Source organism: Macrotis lagotis, chromosome 4, assembly GCF_037893015.1.
Source record: "Macrotis lagotis isolate mMagLag1 chromosome 4, bilby.v1.9.chrom.fasta, whole genome shotgun sequence".
Classification (NCBI taxonomy): Eukaryota; Metazoa; Chordata; class Mammalia; order Peramelemorphia; family Peramelidae; genus Macrotis; species Macrotis lagotis.
The window spans coordinates 2,272,168-2,300,123 of NC_133661.1; the positions used below are offsets into that span (position 1 = coordinate 2,272,168).

Below are 27,956 nucleotides of genomic sequence, written 5' to 3' on the forward strand. Positions count from 1 at the left end.
CTTAAGTCTGATCTTGTACTTAGGAATCAAGGCCTAGAGTCTTCTACTAAAAGACTCTTTAGGAGAAAGTAAATGCATAAAACTACCTGTTGTCCACACCATGACATGCCAATGCAGAGCTATTTCCTTAATTCATAACTAGGCAGCTAGGTAGCAATATCATGGAGAACACTGGACTTGGAGTAAAGACCTAAGTTCAAATCTGGTCCAAAATGTTTACTAGCTGGTGACTCTGGGCAAGTCACAAGACCTTGTTGCTTCAGTTTTCCCAATAGTAAAATGGTGATGAGAACAGTATCCATAAGGCACAGTTCATGTGAGAAGATATTTGTAAAGCACTCTGCAGGTACTGCAGATACAATAACTTGGGGTGCAGATTAAATGGGAGAAATAGGGGATACTAGATTGTATTTGAGGAACTGCTGAGGGTCTTTAGTGATTCCCCAAACCCCCCAGAACAAAAATTTTCATCTCTTCAACTACCACAGAGACAAATATTCTGCCAGAAATTCTGTGCAGTTGGGAAATTGAGGATACAATTATTTCCAAGAAATCAAGGTCACATGGGATCCAAAGGTCAAGAGTCATCGTATAATGATTTTAATGCCATTTTGTCATTTTTCTCTCTTGAGTATTTGAAAAAACAGAAAGGTATCAATAACATGAAGCCAGCTTGGAGAGAATGTCATAACTATGTCCTTGGCCTTGTGCCATTCTGCATTCTTATCAGTGACTTGGATAAAGACAGAGCCAGCATTCTTTCAAATATGCAGATGACATCAAACTAGGAAGGACAGCAAGTACACTGAAGGAGCATTTGACATGTTAGAGTAATGGGATCAATCTAATAAAAATGAAATTTAATAGGAACAAAAGGGAAACTCTATACCCATATATTTAAGAAAAAAAATTATCTTCCCAATTATAAAAGGACTTTTATCATTCCATCTTTCCCTATGCCTTACAACCAAAGGTTTTATTACTCAACCTCACCCTGCCTTCCCTTTACCCCTTATTCATTCCAAGGCATTGGCTTTGTTCTCCTCCCTTCCTTATCTGAACCCCTTGGTGAACCAATTCGAGTCACTATTGTCCTCTATCCTCAAATCCCTCAACCCCTGGAACTATTGCTGATTTTATTTGACCAAATCCTAGTCCTGAATGACTTCCATCATCTGTTTCCTTCACTCCAGTTCATGGGCTACTGGATGGACTCAAAGGGAATCATGAAATCAGGTTGCCTGAATTGACTACAAATGTGATTTCCAATCTCAATTGTGCCTTCATTACGAGTGAATCATTCAGTTTTTCCTATTCAATTTGCCATCTGACCTTCCCCTCTTTCCTCAAGCCTCCTATGACCCCTTTTTTTTCCATCAGCTAAGACCCTTATGTCACTCTTCATAAAGAAAAAAACTTGAAACTATGGTTTAAGAGTTTGCCTTGGGGCAGCTAGGTGGTGCAGTGGATAAAGCAACAGCCCTGGAGACAGGAGTACCTGGGTTCAAATCTGGTCTCAGACACTTAACAATTACCTAGCTGTGTGGCCACTTAACCCCATTTGCCTTGCAAAAAAAAAAAACCCAAAAATAGTTTGCCTTTCTCCCTAGCCCGTCCCTCACATCATTCAGTCATCTTCCCCATTGTCTTCCCTTCCACTGCAGTCTCTGAAGAAAAGGTAGTCTTTCTACATACACACACACACACACACACACACACACACACACACACACACACAAACTCTTGTTCTCCTCCCCACAATAATCTATGGCACTGGCCCCCCACTACTTCCAGGATCAAATATGACTAAAATTCCTTTGTATGGCACCTGAAACTCTTTACTTCCTGGTTCCTTTCTCCTTTTTCGGTCTTCCTTTACTTTGGCTACTCCCAGGTACTACATTCAGTTATACTAGCCTACTTTAAAATTCTTTGGACATGGAATCTCTTCTCTCATCTTGGAGGTCTTTGTACTGGCTGTTGCTCATTCCTAGAATGCTTGGCCCCCCTCACCTCCACTGCTTAGCATCCTTGGCTTTAAGACTGTTCAGTTCCTACCATCCACAGACAGCCTTTCCTGCTCTCTCCCACCAGCTGTTTGGGTCTTTGCTTTATGTTATCTTCTATCTGCCCTGCCTGTATCTTAAGTCTACTTAGTTGTTTACATGATTTCTGCCCTATTAGAATGGATACTCCTTGAGAACAGGGGCTAATTTTTGCTTTTGTTTTTTATTCAGAGCATTTAACTGGGTTTTTAGTAGATAGTAGATGCCTAATAAATGTTTGCAGAGTACCTGGGGAAAGCAGTGTTAAGACTTACTGCTGCTAAATATAAATTATTCATTTGGCTCTATTGTGTCCCCTGGACTATAATGCTCTTGTTCCTCCACTCTGAATATGGGCCTCCCTGGCTTCCTTTAAGTCCTCCTAAATCTCCTCTTTCCACAGAAAGTCTGTTCCAGGGCCTTCCCTCTGGTAATGATTTCCTATTTATCCTCTAGAGGCTCCTTTTGTATAGATATGCTTGCATGTAGTCTGTCTTCTTAGATTGGTAGATAGAGAACCTTGAAGGCAGAATCTGACTTTGGCTTTTCTGTATCCCATGCTCTGGTATTCAGCAGGCATTTAACACATGTTTATGGATGGATTGATTTCTAACCCTACAAGATGGGTGGCCCAAGTACAATCCTCATTACACAGTCAATGACACTTATGGGCACTGCTAAACATGGGTTTTCCAAACCTTTATCAGGAACAAGAATCCTGCCATGTCAGAAATGACCCGAAGAGCCCTCAGAGAGACATTTTTGGTTTCTCAGCCCTTATTCAGTCTGACCCCTCTCAACACAGGGATAAAACCAAGTATCCTGAGAGAGCCTAGGTTCTTAAGGAAGGGACTTTTAGCATCACCCCTGCTCCAGTTGCCTCCCCTCCCTGTTGGTTCACCCAGGAAAAAATATACAAAGACACTAACTGAAGGGAATTCTTCCTCCAGGAAAACATATGTCCTGGAAATGAGTCTGGGCCATACTCTTAGTCTTGAAAAGCCCCTAAGTCCGACTGCTGATGAAAATGGCAGCTGCCCTCCTTCATCCTCTCTCCTCCCTGGCAAGGCTGCCATCCCATCTTTCTGAAGTCAAGCTTCTCTAGGATGCTTTCAGTGCAGCACTAGCCAGTCAACCAGTTGTGCCATCATTGCTGGCCATGGTCCTGATGCATCTGCAGTGCAGGTAATTCCTAGCTATTACATAATGGGCCTAGGGTCTCCCGGCCAGGACCTGTCAAAGCAGCTCTTCTGAAGTCAATGTTTTCTCTCTAACACATAAAATCATTTTGTTTCATCAGAGGAACAGAATCACAGCCTTTGCAGATGGAAAAGAACTCAGAAAACCACCAAATCGGACTCTACTGGATAAATGAGAAAAATCAGGTTCCTAAAGAAGCTGGGATTTGTCAAGGTGAGAGAGGAAAGGAAAGAGACATAGGATTTGAATCCAAGTACTGAGATGCCAAATGGTGTTTACCAATGAACTCTGCTTACTGCCCTGGATGATGTGCAAATAGAGCATTGACAAATTATTTAATTACTTTGCCAAGGACTCATGGAAATTAATGACAAATATAAATCAATAACAAGAAAGTCCCCATCGTGCAGAGATCAGAAAGCTAAGGATACAGTATGGGATTTCAGGCAATCTGTCAAACCTTTCCTCTTCCACAATGTTTTTATCACTCTGTGATCTGGAGAAAAAATAGAAATGGTTTCTCTCCTTGACATCCCAATATCGTTCAAATTATCTCCCCAAAACAATCAAGAGATTTTTTTCTTGCTTTTGTCTTTTATTCACAATGCTTCCTGCACCCACAGTGGGTAAGCTAAAGAGGGAAGCCTGAAATGTGCCTTTCAAAGTGCCTTATTTCTAGGCTATTGCTGCATATTTCTCATGAAGAGCCCTCCCCCCTCCCCAATAATAGTGCCAAAATTAGACAACCAATGTGCTAAACCTCCAAGATCAAAAGTAGTTCTCTGATGGTCTTGAGTCAGGTTTCATTTAACAAAGTGATTTCATTTAACAATAAATCCCAAAGAGACCGAGGAATGGGAGGCACACAGATGGAAGCTCAATCGGGCCGCCAAGTTTCATATGCTTGTAGGCTGGCTGTGAATCTTTGAATTCCACTCCCTTGAGGTTGGGGCATTTTGAAAGCTAATATGTTTCTAAGAAAAACTACATCTGCAAGAATTTGAATTGCCTTTTGCCTAACATTGGGATTTTTGAACACCTCTAAGATGAGAGCAAACATATTAACAGTTCTCATTTCATACTGGACTGAAAGCTGGAGGACTAGATTCCAGTGAGAGCTGCCACTAAGGCACCAAAAGAACCTGAAAGTCCTGTAATATTTACAGATCTCAATTTTTCTCTTCAGGCAATCTCTAAAACCTTTTCATTTTCTGATAATCTATGCCAAAGTGTGCATAGTGCACTTAGAAGGGTAGTATTATATATGGGTAAGATTTATCTGAAAAGTGGAACTGAGGGATCTTCCCTAATGCAACAATATAAATTATCCCTCAATAATGACTGAGAAAAGTGTCCAATTAGACATAAAATCCCATTATTTCCTTCTTTATTTTTTTAATAGTTTGAATTAGAAAAACCAAGAGCATTTTGAAGATTGCTTTAATCTGGGTGAAATCCAAGGCAATTAAATGTATAATTTTTTTTATTTGGTGCCTTCTCCAGAATTGTCATCCAATTCAATCCAAAAAAGAATTATTGGCATCTAGTAAAAATGTCCAATAATGTCACATAAATAATCACTTATAACTAGGAAGCCATGCTTTACCAAGTACAAAAATTTCAAAGGAGCAGACCGATTAAGATCTTTTTGCTCATGAATCCTTTCATTTTTGTCTTGATAACTTTTTCTCATATCCTATATGTACTAAATGAGCAGACTTTATGGTAGCCTAACTACTTTAGAATAATGGTGGAAGTGCAGAAATATTGAAGTTATTCTTTTAAAAAATAAACCAACAAAGAAACAAGAAGGCATTTCACTTGGAGTGACATTCTCCAGTGCCAGGTGGTGGCGGGGAGGAGTGGAGTGTTAGACAAAATCCATTCCAGTTCCGTGTTCCAGGAAAGGCACAATTAGACAAGAAGGTAGGATAGTTATTGAGAGTGTTTGAAGAATACCAGACAGTCAGACTAAATGTGACACTGGTGTACATGGACTGCTGGAAGATCCAGAGGAAAGATATCCAGCCTGTTGAATAGAACCGCTATGGAGATTTGATGTAGAGATAAGGACAAGTGTCACACAGGACACGCATGGAGAGATGCTGTCAGCTCTTCCAAGAGAGAGCCTCCAATGGATAAAATAATGGATCCATCCAGCAGGAAAGATGGTCAAGGTTGGAGGAATAAGAGTGCTCTCTCACTCCCAGGAAAAGGAGGTCTTCCTGATTACTGTCTCTTACCCTCAGCCAAAGATCTCCAAGTAAGAAAAGACAGGAAAAGCCTTCCTCAGTCATCTTCTAATTTCCCACAAAATATCCAGGAGTTTTTATTAAAGGAATGAAGAGGGGACAGCCAGGTGGTGCAGTAGATAGAGCACCAGCCTTGGAGTCAAGAGGACCTGAGTTTAAATCAGTCTTTGGACACTTAATAATTACCTAGCTGCATGACCTTAGGCAAGTCACTAAAACACATTGCCTTAAATAAAAATAAAATTGAAAAATAAATAGATAGATAGATAGATAGATAGATAGATAGATAGATAGATAGATAAAAGGAATGGAGAAAGAAAGATTCCCAGGGCCACACTTGATGAACTGCCCAGATGGACCCAGTCACTATATTGGGTTCTCCAACTCAAAGACTTCACTTCCTCTTGTACATACCCATGAATGCCATATGGGTATGGAGATGGGAAGGGAGTGTAGCCACTGGTGTCAATCACTTTTTAAAAATACCCATAGCCCCCTATCTTCCACACATTAGTAAGATGAAAACTAATTTCAATGAAAATCCAGGGGAGCCTCTGGGCAGAAATGATTCACCAAAAAAGCAGGAGGAAAATGGGATATTTTGGATTGGGAGGAGGGGTAATAGTTACAGAAATAAACAGATGCAAGGAACAGACAAAAATAGAGAGGAATAGTAAAAGTGACAAAGGCAGAGATAGCCTGGATTTGGAGTGGTAGGATTTAAGTTCAAATTCTGGCTCTGACACTGCTTTTTGTTTGACATCTAACCTAGGGAAGTTCATTTTGCCTCTGTTTCTTCCTCTTTACAAAAAAAAAATCTGTAACTATACAGCCTTTATGGTTTCCCTCAGGAGTCAGTGATAAATTTGGAATCAAATTTCTCCCAGTAACCACCTGCTTTACATGGAGCAAATCATTACAAATTTGGGGGGGTCCAGTTTATTTGTCCTCAAAATAAGAGGGGAATAGGAATAAAGTATCGCTAAGTTATCTTAAAACATTCAATCTTATTTTATTTATTATTATTTTTCATTTTTCTCTTATTATATATGGTGATAATGGCAATCTCCCTTAACTCTAGAGTTGTAGTCGTCTGAGATGGGATATCCTTATTTATTTTCTTTGATATCTAAATTTCATTATTTTATCCACTCCATATAACTATTATCTTTGCATAATTTTGTCCTTTGCTTGAAATGATATTTGTAAATATGGCAGAAAAGAATTTTCAGGCTTAATTTGCTTAAAATTGCCCATTTTGATTTGTTCCTAAAGAGTCAGTGGGACAGAGATAGTTCCATCACAGGCTTTGACAAGAATATGACTAGGCTCCATCTCCAAAATTTCAAATAAGGGGCTTCCCAGCCATAATTATTATAATTTAAGCTTTTGATTCTTCTTTCTTCATTGCTTTTTGTCACATTCACTCATTCAAGCTGGAGGATTCACTGCATGCATTAACAACTTTCTAGCTGTCCATCAATCCATGGTTGGCTTTCTTAGCCAGGCCCCAAAACAGATTAGATAAAACATCTATTAGGTGATTACTATCTGTAACAGTATATTTATATGTAATAGTACATACAAGAGCAATTCACACATTCCCGGGAAATAGCACAAATATGGCCCAGTGCATTGTTTTGGCTTTAATCTACTTCTGGGATGATGGCTCCCATCCTTTCTTATGTCCTTCAGTTTGTAGGAGTGTTGGTAGAATTATGAACTGATTCTACCATAGTGGAGAGCAATCTGGAATTATGCCCAAAGAGGATTAAAATTGTTCATACTGTCATGGAACACTATTGCTCTATTAGAACCCAGGAGGGATGGGAATTCAGGGAAGCCTGGAGGGATTTGCATGAACTGATGCTGAATGAGATGAGCAGAACCAGAAAAACACTCTACACCCTAAAAGCAACATGGGAGCAATGACCAACCTCGATGGACTCACTCATTCCATCAGTGCAACAATCAGGGCCAATTTGGGGCTGTCTGCGATGGAGAGTACCATCTGTATCCAGAGAAAGAACTGTGGAGCTTGGACAAAGACCAAGGATTGTTACCTTTAATTTAGGAAAAAACTGATATCTTAGTGTCTGATCTTGCTATCTCTTCTACTTTATGTTTCTTCCTTAAGGATATGATTTCTCTCTCATCACACTCAATTTGGATCAATGTATACCATGGAAACAATGTAAAGACTGACAAATTGCTTTCTGTGGTGGTGGGGGGGAGTAAGATTAGGGGGAAAATTGTAAAACTCAAAATAAATAAAATCTTTAAGAAAAAAAAATGATCATACCCTTTGACCTAGCAACATTAATACTAGATCTATATTCAAAAGAAATCACAGAAAATGGGAAAAGTTCCACACGTTCAAAGATATTTTAGCAGCTCTTTTTGTAGTGGTAAAGAATTGGAAATTGTGGGGACAGCTAGGTGGTGCACTGAATAGAGCACTAGCCCTGGAGCCTGGAGTACCTGAGTTCAAATGCAGCCTGAGACACTTACTAATTACCTAGCTGTGTGATCTTGAGCAAGCCACTTAACCCCATTGCCTGGCAAAAACCTAAAAGAAATCATGAGTGATAGGACTTTAGAGAATCCTGGAAAGAATTACTTGAACTTGGGGGCGGCTAGGTGGCACAGTGGATAAAGCACCGGCCCTGGAGTCAGGAGTACCTGGGTTCAAATCCAGTCTCAGACACTTAATAATTACCTAACTGTGTGGCCTTGGGCAAGCCACTTAACCCCATTTGCCTTGCAAAAACCTTAAAAAAAAAAAAGGATTACTTGAACTGATACTAAGCAAAGGGAGCAGAACCAAGAGAACATTGTACACATTAACAACATTGTGAGTTGATCAACTATGATGGATGCAGATCCTCTGAGCAGTCTAGAGATCAAGGACAATGCTGGGAGACCTGTTGTGAACAATTTCATCCACATCCAGAGGGAAAAAAACAAAAACAAAAACCCCAAAGAATCTGAATGTATACATCATTCCCTTGTCATGTTTTTCCTCCCCATATCATGGCTTTCTTTCTTTTCCCTTAGTCCTAATTCCTTTTACACAAATGACTAATCTGTAAACATGTTAAATACATATGTGTATGTCCAATTTGTACCAGATTATTTGTTACCAGGGAGAGGTGGGAGGGAAGGGAATGTGGGAGAAAAATGTCTAACATCAATTTGCAAATGGATGAGTGTTGAAAAACGATCACAGCATGTAATTGGAAAAATAAAATAAAATATCAATTAAAAAATAAATGCCTGAAGCAGAAAAAACAAGATTACAGAGTGCTTCCAAGGTACTTTCAAGTATCCAGTCAGACGTTGTCTAATACCACTGTATCCTCCATGGCATGGGTTATCACTTCTTCCTGCATAGTGATGTTTGACTAATCTTGTTGCCCTTTCTGAGCTTCCAAATATCTCACCCTCTAGAGCTAGGAGCTCCCACTTAAGAAAGGATTGAAACCATTGGGCATGAGCCCTCTCCTTTCAGATCTAAAAGCCTCAATTTCTATGTCCTTTCTTCCTTTCTGGCATGTCTCTTTTGCAATACTGCCTCGCTGCCCTCCTGCCACCTTTTGGATCATTGCTTTCTCAATTGGTCCATTCTCTCTAGAGCATCTTCTGTTCTCTATTGCATTGACTTTGTCCTTTTTGGCCTTGAACAAGCACAGAATAAGCCCTTGAAAAGACCTTCCATTGACTCTAGTGCCCTTTCTCTCCTTTCCACTACCAAACTTTTCAACAGAAGGGTCTGTCCCTTCCATGATCCTCCACCTCCTCACAAGTCATTTTCTTCTTAACCTCTTCTAATCTGGTTTCCAACCCCTTTACGTTATTGAAATTCTTCTCTAAAAGTTGCTAATGACTTCTCAGTTGTCAAAATTTAATTTAGTTTTTTCTAACCTACTGTCCCAAATAGGCAATATGGAAACTCTTTCTCCTTGGCTTCTACAATGTTGCACTGAGTCTTCTCCTCAAGTATCTGAAAGTTCAATTCTCTTCTCTTTCACTACTTCTCTTCATTCTCCTAGCCTTAGAAGGAGAAAATACCCTCATTGTTTATTTCTTAGCCCCACATCCTGCTGTCTCCTTTTTGTCACTTTGGAAGACTCACATTGTCCTATGATTTCATGGGCCTCCCCAAGTTGATATTATAATATCACACAATTGGAAGACACCTCAGATGCCTTTTTGGCCCAAGTGCTTAAGGACCACTAATGAATGGGAGTTCAATGCAATCCACTCTGCCTTTGGAAAGATTCCTAAACCATTCTACCCCTCAACCTTTCTATTGCTGTCATTAAGATCATCATTCTTCTAGTCACTCAGACTTGGACTCACGAAATCATTCTAAATAATGATAGCCACAAATTTAAAAAGAACAAATGACCACAAGGAAGAGATATTAGAAATACCTCCCTCAATTCTTTGCAAAGTTGGGGGAGGGGGGTATGTCTGTGGAACTTTGCTTGAAAGGTCAGGTTTTTTTTTTCCATTTCTTGATTTGTCTTGGTTGAATGTTCTCTTCTTCCTCTTTTTAAAAATAATTTTTGTTATAAGAGATACCTCTTAAGGTTGGTGACTAACTGAACTCTCCTCAGAACCCCTCCAAAAAACAAATTTTGAAGTAACAGAACCCACAAAATGATGAGATGAAACACATACAAAAGACATGAGTGTGAATTGATTATATTATTTTAAAAAGTAAAATTTAAGGGTGAGAAAGAGGAAAGGAAGAGAGAGATAAATAGAGGGAAAATTAGCTGACATGAAAGAGCTGTAATGGTGGAGAGGAAGATGAGGGAAGTTGGGGTGTAGAGTGTGAACCTTACTCTCATTGGAATTGGTTCAAAGAGAGAATAGACACACACTCAGTTGACAATAGAAATTTATCTTATCCTACAAGTTAAAAAGTGGAAGGGATAAGGTAGAGGCAATAAGAGAAGGGGTGGAGTTGCTGATGGAAAGGAGGATAAACTGGGGGAGGCAAAAGTCAGAAGCCAAACACTTTTGAGAATGGACAGGGTGAAAAGAGAGGGAAAGTAGAGTAAACAGTGAGAAATAAAAAGGAAGGAAATCTATAGTTAGTCATCATAACTGTGAAAAGAATTATAAGAAGTTTCTCTGATAAAGGCCTCATTTCTCAAATATAGAAAACCGAGTCAAACTTATAGAAATAAGAGCCATTCCTCAGTTGGTAAATGGTTAAAGGATAGGAACAGGCAGTTTTCAGATGAACTAACAAAAGTCATAGGAAAAAAATGCTCTAAGTGATTATTGATTAGAGAAATACAAATTAACACCCATCTGAGCAAGCATCCACCCCACACCTATCAGATTGACCAATAGGACAGAAAAGGAGAAGGGCAAACATTGGAGGGGATATGGGAAAACTGGGGAACTGATATACTGTTTCAACTATTTTGTAGAGCAATTTGGAACTATGTTCAAAGGTTGATAAAATCATGGACTTTGACCAAACAATACTACTCTAGGTCTCTATCCCAAAGAAAGAAAAAAGGAAAAGAACTTATATGTGCAAGGATATTTGTATCAGTTCTTTTAGTGACAGCAAAGAATTGGAAACTGAGGCGATATCCATCAACTGGGGCAATGGATGAATAAGCTGTTGTATATGATTGTGATGGGATATTACTGTGCTATAAATAATGAGGAGGTTGCTCTCAGAAAAATCTGGAAAGGCTTACATGAATTAATGCAAAATGAAATGAACAGAACCAAAATACCATGACAACAATATTGTATGATGATCAACCATGAACTGCTTGGCTATTCTCAGCAATACGGTGATCCAAGATAGTCCTAAGGACTTATGATGGAAAATGCTATCCAGCTCCAGAGAGAGACCTAAGAAAGTCAGAATACAGATCAAGCCATATTTCTTCTTTATTTTTCTTGTGGTTTTTGTTTGCGTATTCTTTCCAAACATGAATAACATGCTTGCATGAGTGCACATGTATAAACTATATCAAATTGCTTGCCTCTCAATGAGAGGGGAAGGTGGAGCGGGAGGGAAAGAATTTGAAACAACATTTTTTCCTTCTATTTTTTGGTGATGTCATCAGCTACAAGGCTAGGACTGAAGGTGGTTAGCAAACAAAGAGGGAGACGGGGATTTCTAAGGGGCACAGAGGACTGATAGCAGGGCTCGGAGTCAAGAAGACCCAATCAGAAACCTGCTTCAGTCTCAGAATGACCATTAGCCTTGGGTATTCCCTGAACCTCGCTGCTCTTCAGTTTCCATGTATGTAAAATGGTGATAAGAAGAATGCCTGCCTCAGAGTTTGGTTTGGTGTTTTGTTTTGCAAAGATCAAATGAAATTATAGATGAATAGAACCTTACAAGAGCTGTAGACAGAAATGTCAGCTATTCTGAGAAAGGGAAAGGAATGCGAAAAGAGAAGGCTTCAAGGTGTGTCAAGGAGAAGACTGACATATATAGATATATGTATATAGGGAGGGAGGAGTACTAAATGTGCAGGATATATACTGGCACAGCCAAAATAGGGGGGCTAAAGGGCAACCACTCTCCCCTCCAAAATGGCCAGATCCTGGCTCCTTCCTAAGTTTCCAGTGACAGAAACCCTTTGCATTTCACCAAGCACAAGGAATTTAAACTTCTTCTAATCATTAGAAAACCATCCCGTGAGGACAAAACCAGACAAGGTTTCAAAGTCTGAGACTCACACATAAATATCTCTGGAAGTGGTGTCCCCTGGGAGCACAGAGATAGGCACTGCAGAATAAAACATGATTTAAGCATATAATGAGCCAGGAACAAGAAAAACTCTCTCAAGGTAAGCCCTTGAAATCTGATTAGCCTTGAATAGAGAACTAAAGTCATCTTGAGTTTCTCTTAAACCCAGCTAATGTGGTTCCCAGGACAGATGGAGAAACGGGATCACTACACCCCTCATTTTACAGCCACCATTCCAAAATGAAGTTTAATTACATTGATCTCAATAGATCTAAGTTGGTTGTTACATTACTCTCCTTTTTTTCCTTAGATTTTGAACCTTCCATTTTAAAATCTTTGTCTTGCTTTCACATTCCCCTTCTGGCTGACCCGTGCTGCTCACCCTTTCTTTGCCTCCTGCTTCATGGATCTTCTTTGACTTTGGCATCCCTCCAGATCATCAGTGAATCTTAATCTCCTATTCAGGTGATAGGAAGCCTGGGGCTGTCTGAGCAGGGTCTCTTTGTGTTTCCAAGGCCCGGCTAAACAATATCCCTGATTCTCACTCTCCTCCTGGGTATTTCTAGTCAGGTTTCCTTTAGATCTCCCTTAGCACAGAGCACCAGTCTTGGCTGCTCCTGACACAGGACTATCCAGAGATGCAACAACTGACTGTGCTGTGCCCTCTGATGAGGAAACATGAATTGGGAGTGGACCCCAAATCTTTCCTTTAGGAGAGAAATGTATATAGAAGTGTGATCAGATGACAAGAAGCTGGCACTTCTTTAGCAATAAATAAATGTCCTTGACGAAGACCAAAGGCTTCATTGTGATCAAGGAAGGACCAGGCATGCCCAAGGTTGTCCAAAGAAGTGGCCCTCCAGGGCAGAAATGGGGCAATTTGTCCTCAGAAGACTGTGTGTGACTCTACAATGATCCTGAGGTCTTGGGGGGGGGGGGCTCCAAGGTTACTTTAAGAGGCCCTCTCTGGAGAAGAGCCTCCCTCTAACATCAATGGAGAGCTGACTGCAAGGCATTTCCCAAAAGAGGATCCCAGAACCCCAGACCCTCAGTATTAGAAGACAGTGCACCGAGTCCAAGAACTTTTTCTGTAATGGCACCAGTCAATAGCCAGTCAGCAACAAAGAGCTCCCTATATCCTTTTGGACAGAGTTAATGGTTTGAAAGGCTTTTTTTCCCTATTGAACACAGCTGCATTTCTAAACCTTCCACTGCTGCTCCTTGCTCTGGGACCCTGTCTCCAATCAAGCCCTATTCTGTTACCCCTATTGTGCCTTTCCAAGGTTGTGGTTATGGTCTAATATTTCTGAGGAAATGGAGCTTGGGCAGGATTTATTTCTAACCTGGGCCCTGGAGAGCAGAGAGATATTAAATAAATTGTCTCTCTTCCTGACACACACATTGGAATCTGTTGGAAACCTGAGACAGGATTCGAATGCCACAGCCCAAAGCATGATTCTGGAATGTGACACTTACAATGTAATTTCAAACATCATGAGTTTCACCATCTGTAACAAACTTTTCCTGAAGACTAAGGAGGGCAGGCCAGTGGAAATAGTGGGGCTCTTAAAAAACTGCCTCTAGATACCAGTTGGGCTTTGGAGAAAGAGAAGGGATCCCCAGGCATGTTCAGCCCACCAAGGTAAGGGACATGAAATCATTTACTATTTTCAAGATGGCAGCTTACAGATTTCCAGACACCTTGAGAGGACAATATCAAATGCTACTGACATTGGGGAAAAACCACAGATTGTTCGCTTAATTATCTGTAGAGACAGGAGACAATCACATGAACAGGCTGTAGAGGAAAGAGTACGAGATAATTTGGGCAGTTATTTATGGATGGAAGGGAGAGAATTTATGTCTATGTATATGTGTAGGTTGTGTAGATATGCTCTCCTGATCCTCTATTAGACTGGTAGCACCATGACTCTTTTTCCCTTTTGAATCCATTTTTCTTCCCACCCACCACTGTTTGAGAAGTCTTCTTAAAATATTGCTGTGATCATGACACTCCTCTATTCCTAAATATTCAATTGTTCCCCACTGCCTCCTGGCTGACTCAGGAACCTGCCTCCAAGCTGCCCTTCCAGTGTTATCTCCCACTGCTCCCCTTCTTGTCCTCTGAATTTCAGTCAAACCCACCTTTTCTCTATCTCCTACTCTCATTCTGTTCACTTCTATCTCTTTGCCTTTGCCCACGTCATTACCAATGCCTCCAAGATTCTTCCACCTGCCATCACTCAAGCTCAGTTGCTAATATCCAATCAATGGAATGAACAGAAGATTTTTAGCCTGAAGAAGAAAATATTTGGGGAGGACAAGATAACTGTATGCAAGTATTTGAGCTCATTCATCATGGAGAGGAATGAGTTTTGTCCTACTTGGCCCAAGTGAACAGAACCAGGAATAATGGAGTGAATCCCATGAGGCAGATTTTGAAGGATCTAGGGAAACATGGCTTAATCGTTAGAACTAATAAGATAGGGAGGCTAGGTGGCGTAGTGGATAAAGCACCGGCCTTGGAGTCAGGAGTCCCTGGGTTCAAATCTGGTCTCAGACACTTAATAATTACCTAGCTGTGTGGCCTTGGGCAAGCCACTTAACCCTGTTTGCCTTGCAAAAAACTTAAAAAAAAAAAAAGAACTAATAAGATGGGCCCCAGGCTGCCTCAGGAGGAAGGGAATTCCTATCAGTTGAGGTCTTCAAAGAAAGGCTGTATGATCACTTGTAAGGGAAGCCATAGAGAACATCTGTAAACATGGTGCCTAGAGGCTTTTGGGGCCCCTTCTAACTCTAAGATAGGTGACACTCCTTTCCTCCAGGGCCATTTCTAATATTGCTTCATTCACCAAATCTCCCTTCAATTGATGGAAAGGGAAACAGACTCTTTATCCTGCACAGAAGCCTCATCAGTCATCTCATCACGGAGCCCTCCTAGACACAGTCTCATTGTCTCTTGCATTGTCATTCTTTCTCTGTTATTAAATCAGAAGCTCTCTGAGAGCAGGTCTGGGGCCCCTCCATGCTCCTCCAGAGAGCACCTGTATCAGGTCCAAGCCCACATGGATACTTAGGAAAGATGTGTTTTATTTTTCAGGGGTCTGTCTTGCTCTCTGCCACAGACAGAATGACTGGTGAATGAATGAACTTTTACGTCCAAGGTCAACCTCTAAGATCTAATTCTCTCAATCTAATACCACCAGAATTACAGGGAAGAGGCCATATCCTACACCATTGGTGGCCAAGCATCAGGAAAACCCAGGAGTCCAACAAGGGGCAGGTGCTGCTATGCTTTTCTAGGATTTGGGGAATAGGGATTTGCTGGGGTATTAGAGAGGAGGATGAAAAGTTGGTGCTTCTGTTCTCCTAAATGTCTTCCCCTTCCTACTGTTCCCCAGGGTAACACTACCAAGTCTAAAGTTGTTTTCAAAAGCTTCCATGGATTCATTTGTGATAATAAGCCCCTGGGTCCTTGGGAGACAAGATTAAGGTTGACCCTGTAGCATGAGCTGTTCTGTCTTAGGCACACTGGCTCTCAACTGACATATTTGGAAGCTTGCTGAGAATTGGTGCTAATCAGATTGGGAGAAGGCCTTGTGCAAGCTTCTAAGCCCACTGGGCTACTAAGATCTTGAATGGAATGGAACCTGATCAAAGAGATTGGGCAAAGATAGTGAGTTCAGTGGACTAGGAGAAGGGGGGTGGCAATGCATTTCAAGTCTCACCTTTGGGATCCAAAACACTACACTTCCCCAGTACTAAATGCTTGGAGTGGAAGGATTTGGGTTAAATAGGAATCTGCCTGCAGGAAAAAGCAACCTTTTTTGTTCCAGTTAAGACTGTGGCATGACTCAAGATAAGGTTGCATGAAAAGAGGCTGCCAGTCAGCACTAAGGGGAGATGGACACCCCTGGGCATTATGTTCTAGGTTCCTCCTTTGGGGAAGGATATCAATAAGCTAGCACAAGTGCAGAGGAGGCACCCAGGATTGCAGCTGGCCTGAGTTCATATCACAGAAGCATTGGATGAAGAAAACAAGGAGGTTTAGCCTTATGGAGAGAAGTCTCAGTAAGTCAGGATAAAACTCTCCTAGAATCTGTAGAGCCATCACACGGAAGAGGAGCCAGGTTTGGTCTTGTCTCCGGGGGCAGAGTCAAGAGCAGAGGAGCAGAAAGTGAGAAACAATTGCTGATGGCTGAGAGCTGTCTACCGTGGCAGGGGCTGAGGCCTGGAGTGGGGATTGTGGGTCAGATCTGGGCTGGACAAGTGGGCTCTGAAGATCATTCCAGTTCCAAGACTCCAGGACTTTACAGGGCTTATCACAGGACCTACCACATAGCAGGCACATTATCAATCCTGATTGATTTTTCTTTGAAATCAGAAGAATGATATTGCCCACCACAGACCCTGCCCATACTTGTCTGGCTGCTCTAAGATTACTTGCAATAGCATTAATATTCTTAGGACTCCCAACTATTGTTCCAGAAGAAATCATGAATGGTCAGACTTCAGAAAAGCCTGGAAAAGCCTGTCTGAACAAAGGCTAAGTGAAATGAGCAGAACCAGGAGAACATTATACATATTACATACACATTGTGTGATGATCAGCAATGATGAACTTAGTTCTTCTCAGCAGTACAATGATCAAAAACAATTCTAAAGAACTTGTGATGAAAAATACCACCCTCAACCACAGAAGGAACCACTGAGCCTGAATGCAGACCCAAGCAGACTATCTTCAATTTTGAAAATTTGTTTTCTGTTTTGTTTTTTCCTTTCATGAATTTTCTTCTTTTTTGTTCTGATTCTTCTTTTAAAGCATGGTTTATATGGAAATGTTTAACGTAGTTATACATGCATAACCTATGATCCAGAGTACTTGCTATGAAGGACAGCCTGGAAGGAAAGGAGGCGGGGAGAAAAATGCAGAACTCAAAATCTTACCAAAAAATTCAAGTTGCAAACTACTTTTACATGTACTTGGAAAAATAAATAAATAAATTTATTTTTAAAATATCCAAAGAGTAGAAGAGATGATGAAAAAAGGGTAAAAACATCACTTGTACAAAAGTACTTATAGCAGCCCTGTTTGTGGTGTCAAAGAATTGCAAATCAAGTAAATGTCTTTCAATTGGGGAATGGCTTAGCAAACTGTGGTATATGTATGTCATGGAACACTATTGTTCTATTAGAAACCAGGAGGGATGGGAATTGAGGGAAGCCTAGAAGGATTTGCATGAACTGATGCTGAGTGAGATGAGAAGAACCAGAAAAACACTGTCCACCCTAACAGCAACATGGGGGCGATGATCAACCTTGATGGACTCGCTCATTCCATCAGCGCAACAATCGGGAACAATTTTGGGCTGTCTGCAAAGGAGAGTGCCATCTGTATCCAGATAAGTTGCTGTGGAGTTTGAACAAAGTTCAAGGACGATTCCCTTTAATTTAGAAAAAAAACAGATATCTTGTTACTTCTTAGACTTCTTGTCTCTTCTTTAAGGATATGATTTCTCTCTCATCACACCCAATTTGGATCAAAGGTACAACATGGAAACAAAGTAAAGACTGACAGAGTGCTTTCCATGGGGGGGTGTGGAGAGGGAAGTAAGATTGGGGGGAAATTATAAAACTGAAATAATATCTTTATTAAAAATTAATTTGGAAAATATCCAAAGAGTAGAAGCATGTAAGTATGCATGTGCTCCTGTATTTTTGCCTTCAATTTGTCATTCAGCAAACATTCATAAAGCAAACTTGCAAAGTATCATGGAAGGAACTACAACTGGAAGTGACCGCAGCATACAAAGAAGTCTGACATTCATATCAGAATGAATTTTCAAGGTGAAGAGTGAAAAAGGCACGATGGGAACTGCAGAGCATTTGCCAAGACTCCATCTTCCCATGGGCACAGCCTCCTGCTCAGGACTGGCAATTGAAAGACAGAGAAGGTACAGATAGATCTGCTCTTGGGTGATGGCGAGTCACTGAACCACACACTTAAAGCATCCTTAATATAACCAAACTGACAAAGAGCTATTCACCTTCTGCTAATGGGCTCCTAGGAAGAGAGAGCCAAACCCTCACAAGGCAGTGTTACAGTTTATAAGAGCTTGGACTGTGAGGTGATTCTTGTCTGTAACTATGGATGTGCATTTGTCCCTCAAAATAGAGAACCCTTGGGAAAATCTTGATCCTATGTTGACCTGAGAAACTCTTGTGCATCATTCAAGACAGGGCAGGACAGAGATATCTCCCTGCTCCAGGAGGTATGTCAGGAACATTTGAATTTCTGAGACTGTATTGAGAATGTGTGGCATGAATGTGGGTGTCAAGTGAAGGTGTCAATGTGGGTGTTTGTGTATGTGAAGTGGGGGTGCCAAAGTGTGTGAGTGTGGGTGTGAAGTGGGGGTGCCAAGTGTTGAGTGTGGGTGTGAAGTGGGGGTGCCAAGTGTGTGAATGTGGGTATGAAGTGGGGGTGCCAGGTGTGTGTGGGGGTGTGAAGTTGGGGTGCCAGGTGTGTGAGTGTAGGTGCCAATGTATGTGTGTGTATGTATGTGTGAAGTGTAGATACCAATATGTGTGGGGGGGTGTGAAGTAGAGGTGCCAATGTGGGTGTGAGTATGGGTAACAATGTATGTGAAGTGTAGATGTCAATGTGTATGAGAGTGTGGGTGTAGGTATTAAGTAGAGGTGCCACTACGTGTAACTGTGAGTGTGGGTGTGAGAGTGTGTCCCAATGAGTGTGTGAAGGGGCTACCAATGTGTGTGAATGCAAATGTGGCTCTGTAGTGTGTGTGTGTGTGTGTGTGTGTGTGTGTGTGTGTGTGTGTGTGTGTGTGAAGGAAATGGAAACTCAACACTTGTCCTAAAAACCCAGCTTCCTTGTAGTTTAGTCCCCCCTGGGAAACACTCAGACAATAACATGCCTTTGTTGCTGAGCAGCAAAAGAGATCATACAACTAGAGAACTGGATCGTGCACACATGGACACACACATGCACATACACACACACACACACACACACACACACACACACACACACACAGTGTTCCTTGCTTGCATTAAGGGACATGAAACCAAAGGCTGCATTTGGTTTTGCTGATTGAAGCCTGCCAACTGTTCCTGTAGTGACAGAACCTCCTCCCCTGGTATCTTTGCTAGCACTGATGCTCCTTGTTCTCATATTACAAAACCAGAACAATGGAGCCAGAAGGGATCTCAGAGCTTCTCCCGCTCACTGCCAACAATTCTCTGATGAAGAGGATGAGGTCCAGAGAGGAGAACTAGCCTGACTGAGAACCAGTGACTCCAGGAGGGGCAGGAACCTTCCAGATCATTTGGCACAACCTCATCTTCGAAAGAAAAAAGGTGAAGGCAGAGACTGGGGGAAGGGGCCCAGGTCATCAGATGAAGAGCCAAGTTTGAAACATACTTCTGCTTTGGGGACATCTAGGTGGTGCAGTGAATAGAGCACTGGCCCTGGAGTCAGGAGGACCTGAGTTCAAATTTGACTTCATACACTTAATAATTGCCTAGCAGTGTGACCTCGGGCAAGTCACTTAACCCCATTGCCTTAAATAAATAAAAAAAATTAAAAGAACATGCTCTGCCTCAGGATTCAGGGATTTGGGCACTCTGTTGTCTCCCAGACAAGTCAAAGTTAAAAGCCAAGTCTTGAGTCCTTAGCCAGGTGCCATCAGGATACCATGGAGACTAGGTTGATTAGGCTATTTCACTCCTATCTCTCAACTTCTTGGGTGACTTTCTTGGTCTGTAAAATCTAGGGTTGACTCAAGTTCTAGCCCTAGGATCTAGAATTCTATGTTCTCTGTATCTACTGCTCTTTGCCCTACTAAGGTCAGGCCATGGACAGCAACCACTGATTATTCTACCACCAGCAGGGACTCCTTCCTCAGCATCTCCACCCAGACACTGTTGGGCCAACGGTTTCAGGGCTTGGATCCTAGGCTGAAAGCTGGATACTAGTCCAACCCCCAAACCAGCTCCTTAAGTGTCCATTGGTTCTTTTTCTCACAGGTGAGATGAGGAAGAAAGGGCAAACTCCTTCTAAGAGGGCCTCTGGGACTGAGGGAGTCCACCGAGACCAGATCTCTTGCTAGGACAGTGACCATGTTCTCCTTCCACCGGTATACCATAGAGCCTTTTTATAACTTCCATCAGGATAAAGTTCTGACTTGTCCTTATGTGACCTACTGAGTCCCATAATGCTTCACCTACTTGACCATGAGAGTCTGAACTGAAGAATGGACTTTCCTGAAGCAGATTCCCTTTCCCACTTCTGCAGGTGCAGTTCATCATATCTGTCTCCCCCAAATTTATCTCCCTCAAACCTCTCCTATGATAGATCAATGAGGTTGACTAAGGAAAAGACATATGAACAGCATGGACCAGCGACTGTTCCCACATCGGGATTTTGTGTAGTCAAAGATGAATTCTTCCTAAGCATTGTTAGAAGTTCAGAATGTCAGATCTGGCCTATGGGCCCTAATCCTCTCATGCTACAGAGGAAGAAGCTAAGACCCAAAAAGGTTAGGTGATGTGTCATGCTCATACGGCTGGCTACCTCATGAATCCACATCCCTTTACTGTCAGACCCATGGCCTTCCTATACCACACTGCCCTGGATTCAGCATCAAATTCCCTCCCCTTCAAACTTTAGATCTAGAATAGGCAAAGGTTTAGTCACCTCCCCTCAACAGGCTTCAAGAGGGTGTTGCCTAAGGGCTGAAGGCCCTGGGCCTAACACTCCCTATTTTCAGAACTGACTGATCTCCAGAACCTTGCATGGATACAGAATTTCTTCTTCTGGACCAGTCTAAGAGCCAGGAAGCTGCTCACCCTGGTGGTGGCAATAGTGCTTGGAGTCAGGAGGCCTGGCTCACATCCAACTATAACTCAGTCATTGAGCCTTTCTGGGCCTCTGTTTTCCTCATCTCTAGAATGGAGATGGGAATGCCTGTACTCCCTGTTTGACAGGATTGCCATGGAGACAGGAGCCATCCTGATTCCTGCAGTGAGGGGTCCTTCTATTGCTCCATTCTCATGGTCCCCCAGTGAGGTTCACAGCTTTGTAGCCACAACTACCTGCCGCAAGGGGCCAAGAACACAAGCCCCCACAGACTGAAGTGAAAGGGCACACCTACCTTACTCTTCTCTTGCTGGAGTTCTATCTGGATGTCTGTGAGCTTGGCCCGGAGGTCCTCATTGGCAGCTTGCAGGGCAGCTAAGGCATCAGGCTTCTCCCCCTTGGTTCGGCTGCTGCCGCCCTTCTTGGACATCGTGAAGTTGTGACACCAGGTGGAGGAGAGCCCAGGGAACCCTCAGTCGAGGCTCCAGGAGTCTCCGTTCAGCCTGTGCTGTGCTACATTGTCTCACTCACCTGCAAAAAAAAAAAAAAAAAAAGAAAATGGCATCTTCTGCAGAAAAGGAAATAAGATAAAGGACAAGAAAGAGCATCAAAGTGGCTGCCAGAGATGAGATCAGCTCCCAGGACATGACTGTGGGTCCTAGAACATACATGCCAGCCCCATTCAACAGCCCCTATCACCAAGGGTTGGGTAGTTTTTTTAAGCAGTGCCACAAAACCAGTCTCCTTCATTGGTGAGTCCCAATTCCAGCAAGAAGCAGAGATACGTGCATTTAAGATCCACTTGCTGAAGATGAATCAGCATAAAAGAGAGAGGCCCTGGTCCTATTTAGGACTGGAAAAATGACACCAAGTGGAAGGGACAGGGAGGGGACCTTCTTTCCCTTGACACAAACCTTGGGAAGAGGGGAACTGTGTGGGAGCAGCAGGCTCTAGGAAGGAGGGGTGGGGGGAAAGGACTGGGCATGCATCCTTCTAGGTCAGCTGAAGCCCTGGCCCTGGTCTTAATTGCCAGTGTCCTACTTTGCTATTGGCTGTGCCATTCACTTGACCCAGGCTCTCATTACTGATCAATTCTAAACAAAGACATGGGTCCCCAAACCCCACAGCCATTGGCAAAGCCAACATTTCTAATAAAAGGCCAGAATTAGGCTTTAAAAGTGCATGTAGATCCTACTGTTCTGTAAGAAATGATGAACAGAAAAAAAAAAAGAAATGATGAACAGGTTGGTTCTAGAACATCATGGCAAGACTAGCAAGAAATAAAGCCCTGCAGAACCCAGAGAACATTGTAACCCTAATATCAGCTGTGTTGGAAGTGACTTGGAGTCATGGGAACATGCAGACCAACTCATAGGCAAGACAATGAGGACAATGCTGTCCACCTCCAGGGGAAAAACTCAGGTAGGAAAGTTAGGCATGGACGGTTCCCCATGGAACTGGTAGCACATGTTGATCTTCTCTAGGACATGTTGGAAGGGAGACAACTTGGAACTCAAAACACAATAACATTAATTTAATTGTTAAGTATATGAAGGGCCAGAGCTTAAGACAATGAGCAAAGTGACCCCAGCCCCACCCCTTGGGAATGAGGCCCACAACAGCCTCGATAGTCACTGAGGGGACCCCTAGAGGAGACCAAGAGTTTCATCTCCCCACCCCAAACCAAGAGACTTTCCCATTCCCTGCCAATTGCATATGGTACCATACCATTCTCCAAAACAGGAAGGTGGCCTATTTCTCCATTTCCATCTGCTAAGCCCAGAAAGCACATGAACAGGACCAAATTCTGAGGATTATATTCTAGGTTTCCACAGGGTCAGGAGAGTTAAACTTTCCTTGGTCTTCCCAAAGGTTCCATTCCTTACTGTTCTACTCATGGAATGGAAATCCACCGCCCCTGGGCCCCCACTCAGTATTTTACCCACTACTACACTTTTCTTCCTCCAATGCCTCTCTCTTTTCTCAGGGGCTGTTTCTTTGCAGGGTTCATTCCCTCTCCCTCCCTCTGTTTACCCACCCTGAACATTTCTCTTTCTTTCTCAGCTTCATGCACATAAAAATGTGGTCATTCTCACTGCTTTCCTCTCCCTTCTCTGTCCCCTATTTTACCTTTTTTTAAAAAATTTCTTCTATGAACAAAAGTAAATTCAAATAAATGAAGAAAATAACAAACAAATTCTGATTCCAAACCGAAGGCTCCCAGCTAACTGCAGTTTGGTCATCTAAGGGGCCGCGACCTCATCCCATCCCTTTCTTCTATATAAAATCTCAATACTGCATTGTGTCCAATTCACCATTGTTCCCCAGTCCCATCATACAGGTGATGACAAAACATCTACTGAGTTAGGGGCATGCAGAAAATACAACAAGGATGTGGCCAGACTGGGCAAGGCCACCTTGTCTCCTGGAAAGACAACTCAACGAGTAATTCTCTCCCTCTGATGGGACCTCAGTGCCTCTCTCCCTCCAGGGCAGCATTATGATTTAGAAGGGACCCCAGGGGACATAGGGTACAAACCTAATGAGCAGATGAGAAGACAAAGGCCCTGGGAGTTTAGGTGATTGCCCCAAATCACACAGGTAGTAAGTGATCAAATGGAACGAGATTGTCTTTGGCCACACACTCAATAAGGGAGTGATTGGAGTCCAGTTCTCTACTCTCCTTCTACTCCCTCAGTCACTAACATATTTTCATCTTTCATTCCTGGTTAAAGGAGAAAAAAGTCAGTAGGCTGGCAGCAGAGTTTGCTCAGCATAGGCCCCTGGGGATGGCTGCCAGCCTCAGAGCCTGCCCTTTAGAAGGGACTACTTTCCCAGAATTCTCCAGCTTGTCTTGTTAAAGCTGCTTTGTGAGTTATTGATGGAAGGAGCCTGTCAATCTTGCTCAAGAGCCCCAAAATAGTTGGGCTTCCTTGCCATGGTCCTCCAGGTTTGGAGAACAGAGGCATGAGGAGATTCTGGGAAAGGTTTAAAAACTGCCTCAGAACACACACATGTACATGAATGTTCATGCACATGCATGCTCACACACATGTGCACACACTGCATATACTGTGTGATGTATGCATACACACACACACATGCACACATACACGTGTCCACATGGTACTTTTAAGCTGTTTGCCTTCTAACATTCTCCCTCACTGGTTTACAGCTAGACAATCCATCAAAGCTACATTTGTAAGATTTCTGAAATGTTCCCCATCAGCTGGTGGCCTCAAGCTGGTTCTCACAGCCCTACCCAAGCCTACCCAAAGGGATTCCTCCAATATGGAGAAGAATATAACCAGTCACTGATGGTGCTTTGTACTCAGGGCCCTATGTACTTGGATGACTTACATATTAATGACTTTGGGATGTCAAAGAATGGGGAGCATCAGTCGTTTAGGGAAGTTTTATAAAGGAGAAAGGTCTAGGAAGAGCACTGGAGGGGAAGCTGAGCCTCAGAGAAGGAAGGGGACTTTGCCATCTATCAAGGGAAAATAGGTGAATAAAAGTAAACTCAAATAAATGAAGGAAATCGCAAATAAAATCATAGAACATATATACTTCTTTGACATATAAGGTGCTCCTTAATCTAGCCCCAACTTTTCCTCCCCTTAAGATACTTGCCATCCCAGTCAACTGGGAAAGTAGGTGAGATGGTAATGGGTGAGACCGAGAGAAGATAGAGAGAGTCAATAGAGAAAACCAATAGGCTTCTCTAGCCTGCACCAAAAATTAGAAGGAGCACAGTGAGGCCTTATCATGAACAGTTAATGAAGAGAAATGAACAAGATGGCACAAGTAGAAAAGGGTGAATGGGTGGATGATCCATGCCAATAGGGCTGAAGGGATGTTGCATTTACATGCCTCATCTGGGATCTCAATCTGAAAGGGAGGAACTCTAATATCTAGCAGATATTATAACAGAAATGATAAAGCCGACCCAATCCCACCCGATCGTGAAGAGAACTGAGACATAGAGGGAGACACGTGCCTCCTGAGACTGATGCTGAGACATAAGCAATCTAGAAATCCTAGAGACATGAGGCAGATTTCTACAACACTGGATCAATCTAAGGGACCAAAGTTGGATCAGAGGCTGAATAAGTGAGGCAGGCTCTTGCAGTTATCAAGATGCACTTGCAACCACAGAGCTTGGAGAAGATTCTAAATACTCGTCTCCATATCACCCACAAACAGAAATATCTGCAGGACCTCACCATCCACAGGGAAGTCTTGCTTCCCCTAGAATCGTTCCTAGGTCTCTTCCACCCCACTTGTGGCAAGGCCAAGTTTCTATTTTATTCCTTATGCTGTTAATCTTCAGAGGGTCAGAGAACAGACTCATCTCTTTTACAACATCTTTGTCATGGCTTTGTCTGATGTCAGTTCTTACATGGAAGACTCCATGCTGGCAAATAGCCTTTAAGGTTACATTTTGTTTGACCACATGGAAAGTTTTATTTGTTGGCAATCAATAAACAGGACCATGGGATCTTGGATTCATTTTGATGATGTGATCTAAAGGGGAATATCTTGCTAAAGCCTGCCTATTCTCCCTTAATGCCTCTGTCAAGGAAGCCCTAAATCAGTGTGCATTCTCATCAACATTTACCTACATGGAAAAGTAGGCAGATGAGCCCCAAATCATTGGTGTGCTCTCAGTCCTTTTTTGATGATCAAAAGATCCATTTTTTTTTTCCCAAAACCAGAGTGTCTTCCTCTCAGTTAGATCCATCCAAGTTGTGTCATTTCCAATTGAGCTTCTTCTGGGTAACCAATCCAATCCAGTTGCTCTTCCCTTCATTGGCTCTCATGAATACTCTTCCAACTTTCTCTAACAGCAGCTTCAAACTGATAGTATTCCTTTCCACACTTGTGACACGCTATCATTGATGGTGAAAGAAGTTTATAATAAAAATTCCTGCAGATCTTTTCCATTTTTGTCTAGGTGTTGTCATCCTTTCAGTTTCAGCATTAAATTCCCTCAGGATGACTTTACTGAGTGGGGTCTCCTGCCAAGTCTTTTTTAATTGGTTTTCCCTCTCTATGACTCTTGTCTCATGAAGTGATAATGCCCATAAATTTTTACACTCCTCCTCTATTGGATATCACAACAAGTTTATATTCTCAAGCACATTGCACTTGGCTGTCATTTCTCCTCCTTTGGAAAGTAAGCCAATTGTTTGCTGACTAAAGCATGCCTATAACTAAGTATAAAAAGGGTTATTTGAGAAGGGTCACACCAGTTATATTATAATAAGGGGATAAAGAAAGCTACTTTTAAAAACTGGCAGATTACCGAACTGGGACTGTCTAAGAAATAGAAGAAAGGTCTTTGGGGTCTCAGAAGTCATAGGTTGATGTCCTGAACCACTAAGGAGAATGGGGAGGGGTGAGAGAGGAATGCAGTAGCTTGAGACCCCAAGATCACTACTACCTTCCTCTACAACACTGCCTCAATATGGAGGTTTAAGCCAGTTGACTGGGATGTTGAGTATTTATGTTATATGAGAAATAAAAGGGAATTAGTGGAGCTTCTTCAGCAGAAGGACATGGTCAGGCTGGTGCTTAGGAAATTTACTTTGGCCAATATATGGAGGATAGATTAGAGACTGGAGAGATTTGACACAGGATGGCCAATTAGGAAGTATTACAATCTTCCAGACAAGAGGCAATGAAGGCTTAGGACTAGTTTCCTCTTTTGTAATTCGAGAGGAGTTGGGTTAGATTGGCTCTAAGGCCCCTTCCAAATCAAAAAGTCTTGTGGTCTCCTACCAAGTATTCAGTCACAAGTCCTCAGATGTCAGTTTGAAGACTGGCAAGGAGGGAGATTCCAGAGTTCCCTGAGACCCTTGATGGAGAAAGTATGCATCACTCTGGTCTTACTTATTTATTTCATACTGAACATGGATATTCAGCTCATTCCCCAAGTTCCCAAGCTCCATCACTTTGCATTGTCTCCTAGTTTGATGAAGAAGGCCTTTAGGAGGGGCAGCTAGGTAGCACAGTGGATAGAGCACCGGCCCTGGAGTCAGGAGTACCTGGGTTCAAATCCGGTCTCAGACACTTAATAATTACCTAGCTGTGTGGCCTTGGGAAAGCCACTTAACCCCATCTGCCTTATAATAACCTAAAAAAAAAAATAAGACCTTTAGGGGCAGCTGGGTGGCACAATGGATAGAGCTCTGGCCCTGGAGTCAGGATTACCAGAGTTCAAATCTGGCTTCAGACACTTAATCATTGCCTAGCAGTGTTACCTTGGGTAAGTCACTTAACCCCATTGCCTTATATAAGTTAAAAAAAACACACAGAAGGCCTTTGATTGCACTTATCAGTTCTTGCAAACTTGGTCAGACCCAGTTATTCCCACTCCCACTTCTAGTTCTGGAAACCATGGCTTCTTATGGCCTGTGGAAACCTGCACACTTCTCTGAGGACTCGGGACTGGTACCCTCTCCGCCACTTAGTCTTAGAGACCTTCCTAGAGAACAATAAGACACTTTCCAGGGTCCCACAGCTGGATTGGATCAGGAAAGGACGTTCATTCAGGTCTTGCTGGCACAAAATTCACCTTCAATCCACTCATAGTGCCCTCTCCATAATGAGAACAATAAGTTTTGTTAGGAAGGCCACATTCCCAACAATATTTCCATGGTTATTACCATAGGACTATCAACAGCCAGGTTCAAACCCTGAACTAAATCCAGGCTTTGGCTGAAGTCCCCACTCCCCAGAGATGAGGAACAGTTAAGAAAACATGGAGCAGACCAGAGCCTGTGACAAAGTAAGTCTAAAGGGATTCTGTAGGGCCACCCCAAAGGGGTGCTATAAATAGC

General features: G+C 42.4%; 1 protein-coding gene across 10 annotated transcripts in view; it reads right to left on the bottom strand.

The window, feature by feature from the left end:
- JAKMIP3 (Janus kinase and microtubule interacting protein 3) overlaps positions 1-27,956 on the bottom strand; it is a 189,065-nt gene that overhangs the window by 109,101 nt on the left and 52,008 nt on the right. For all 10 annotated transcript variants that reach the window (XM_074232144.1, XM_074232143.1, XM_074232142.1 and 7 more), the window contains exon 2: positions 21,407-21,642. In XM_074232144.1, the coding sequence (XP_074088245.1) occupies positions 21,407-21,541 (135 nt within the window). In that variant the 5' untranslated portion in view covers positions 21,542-21,642. The remainder of the gene's footprint in view (positions 1-21,406; positions 21,643-27,956) is intronic.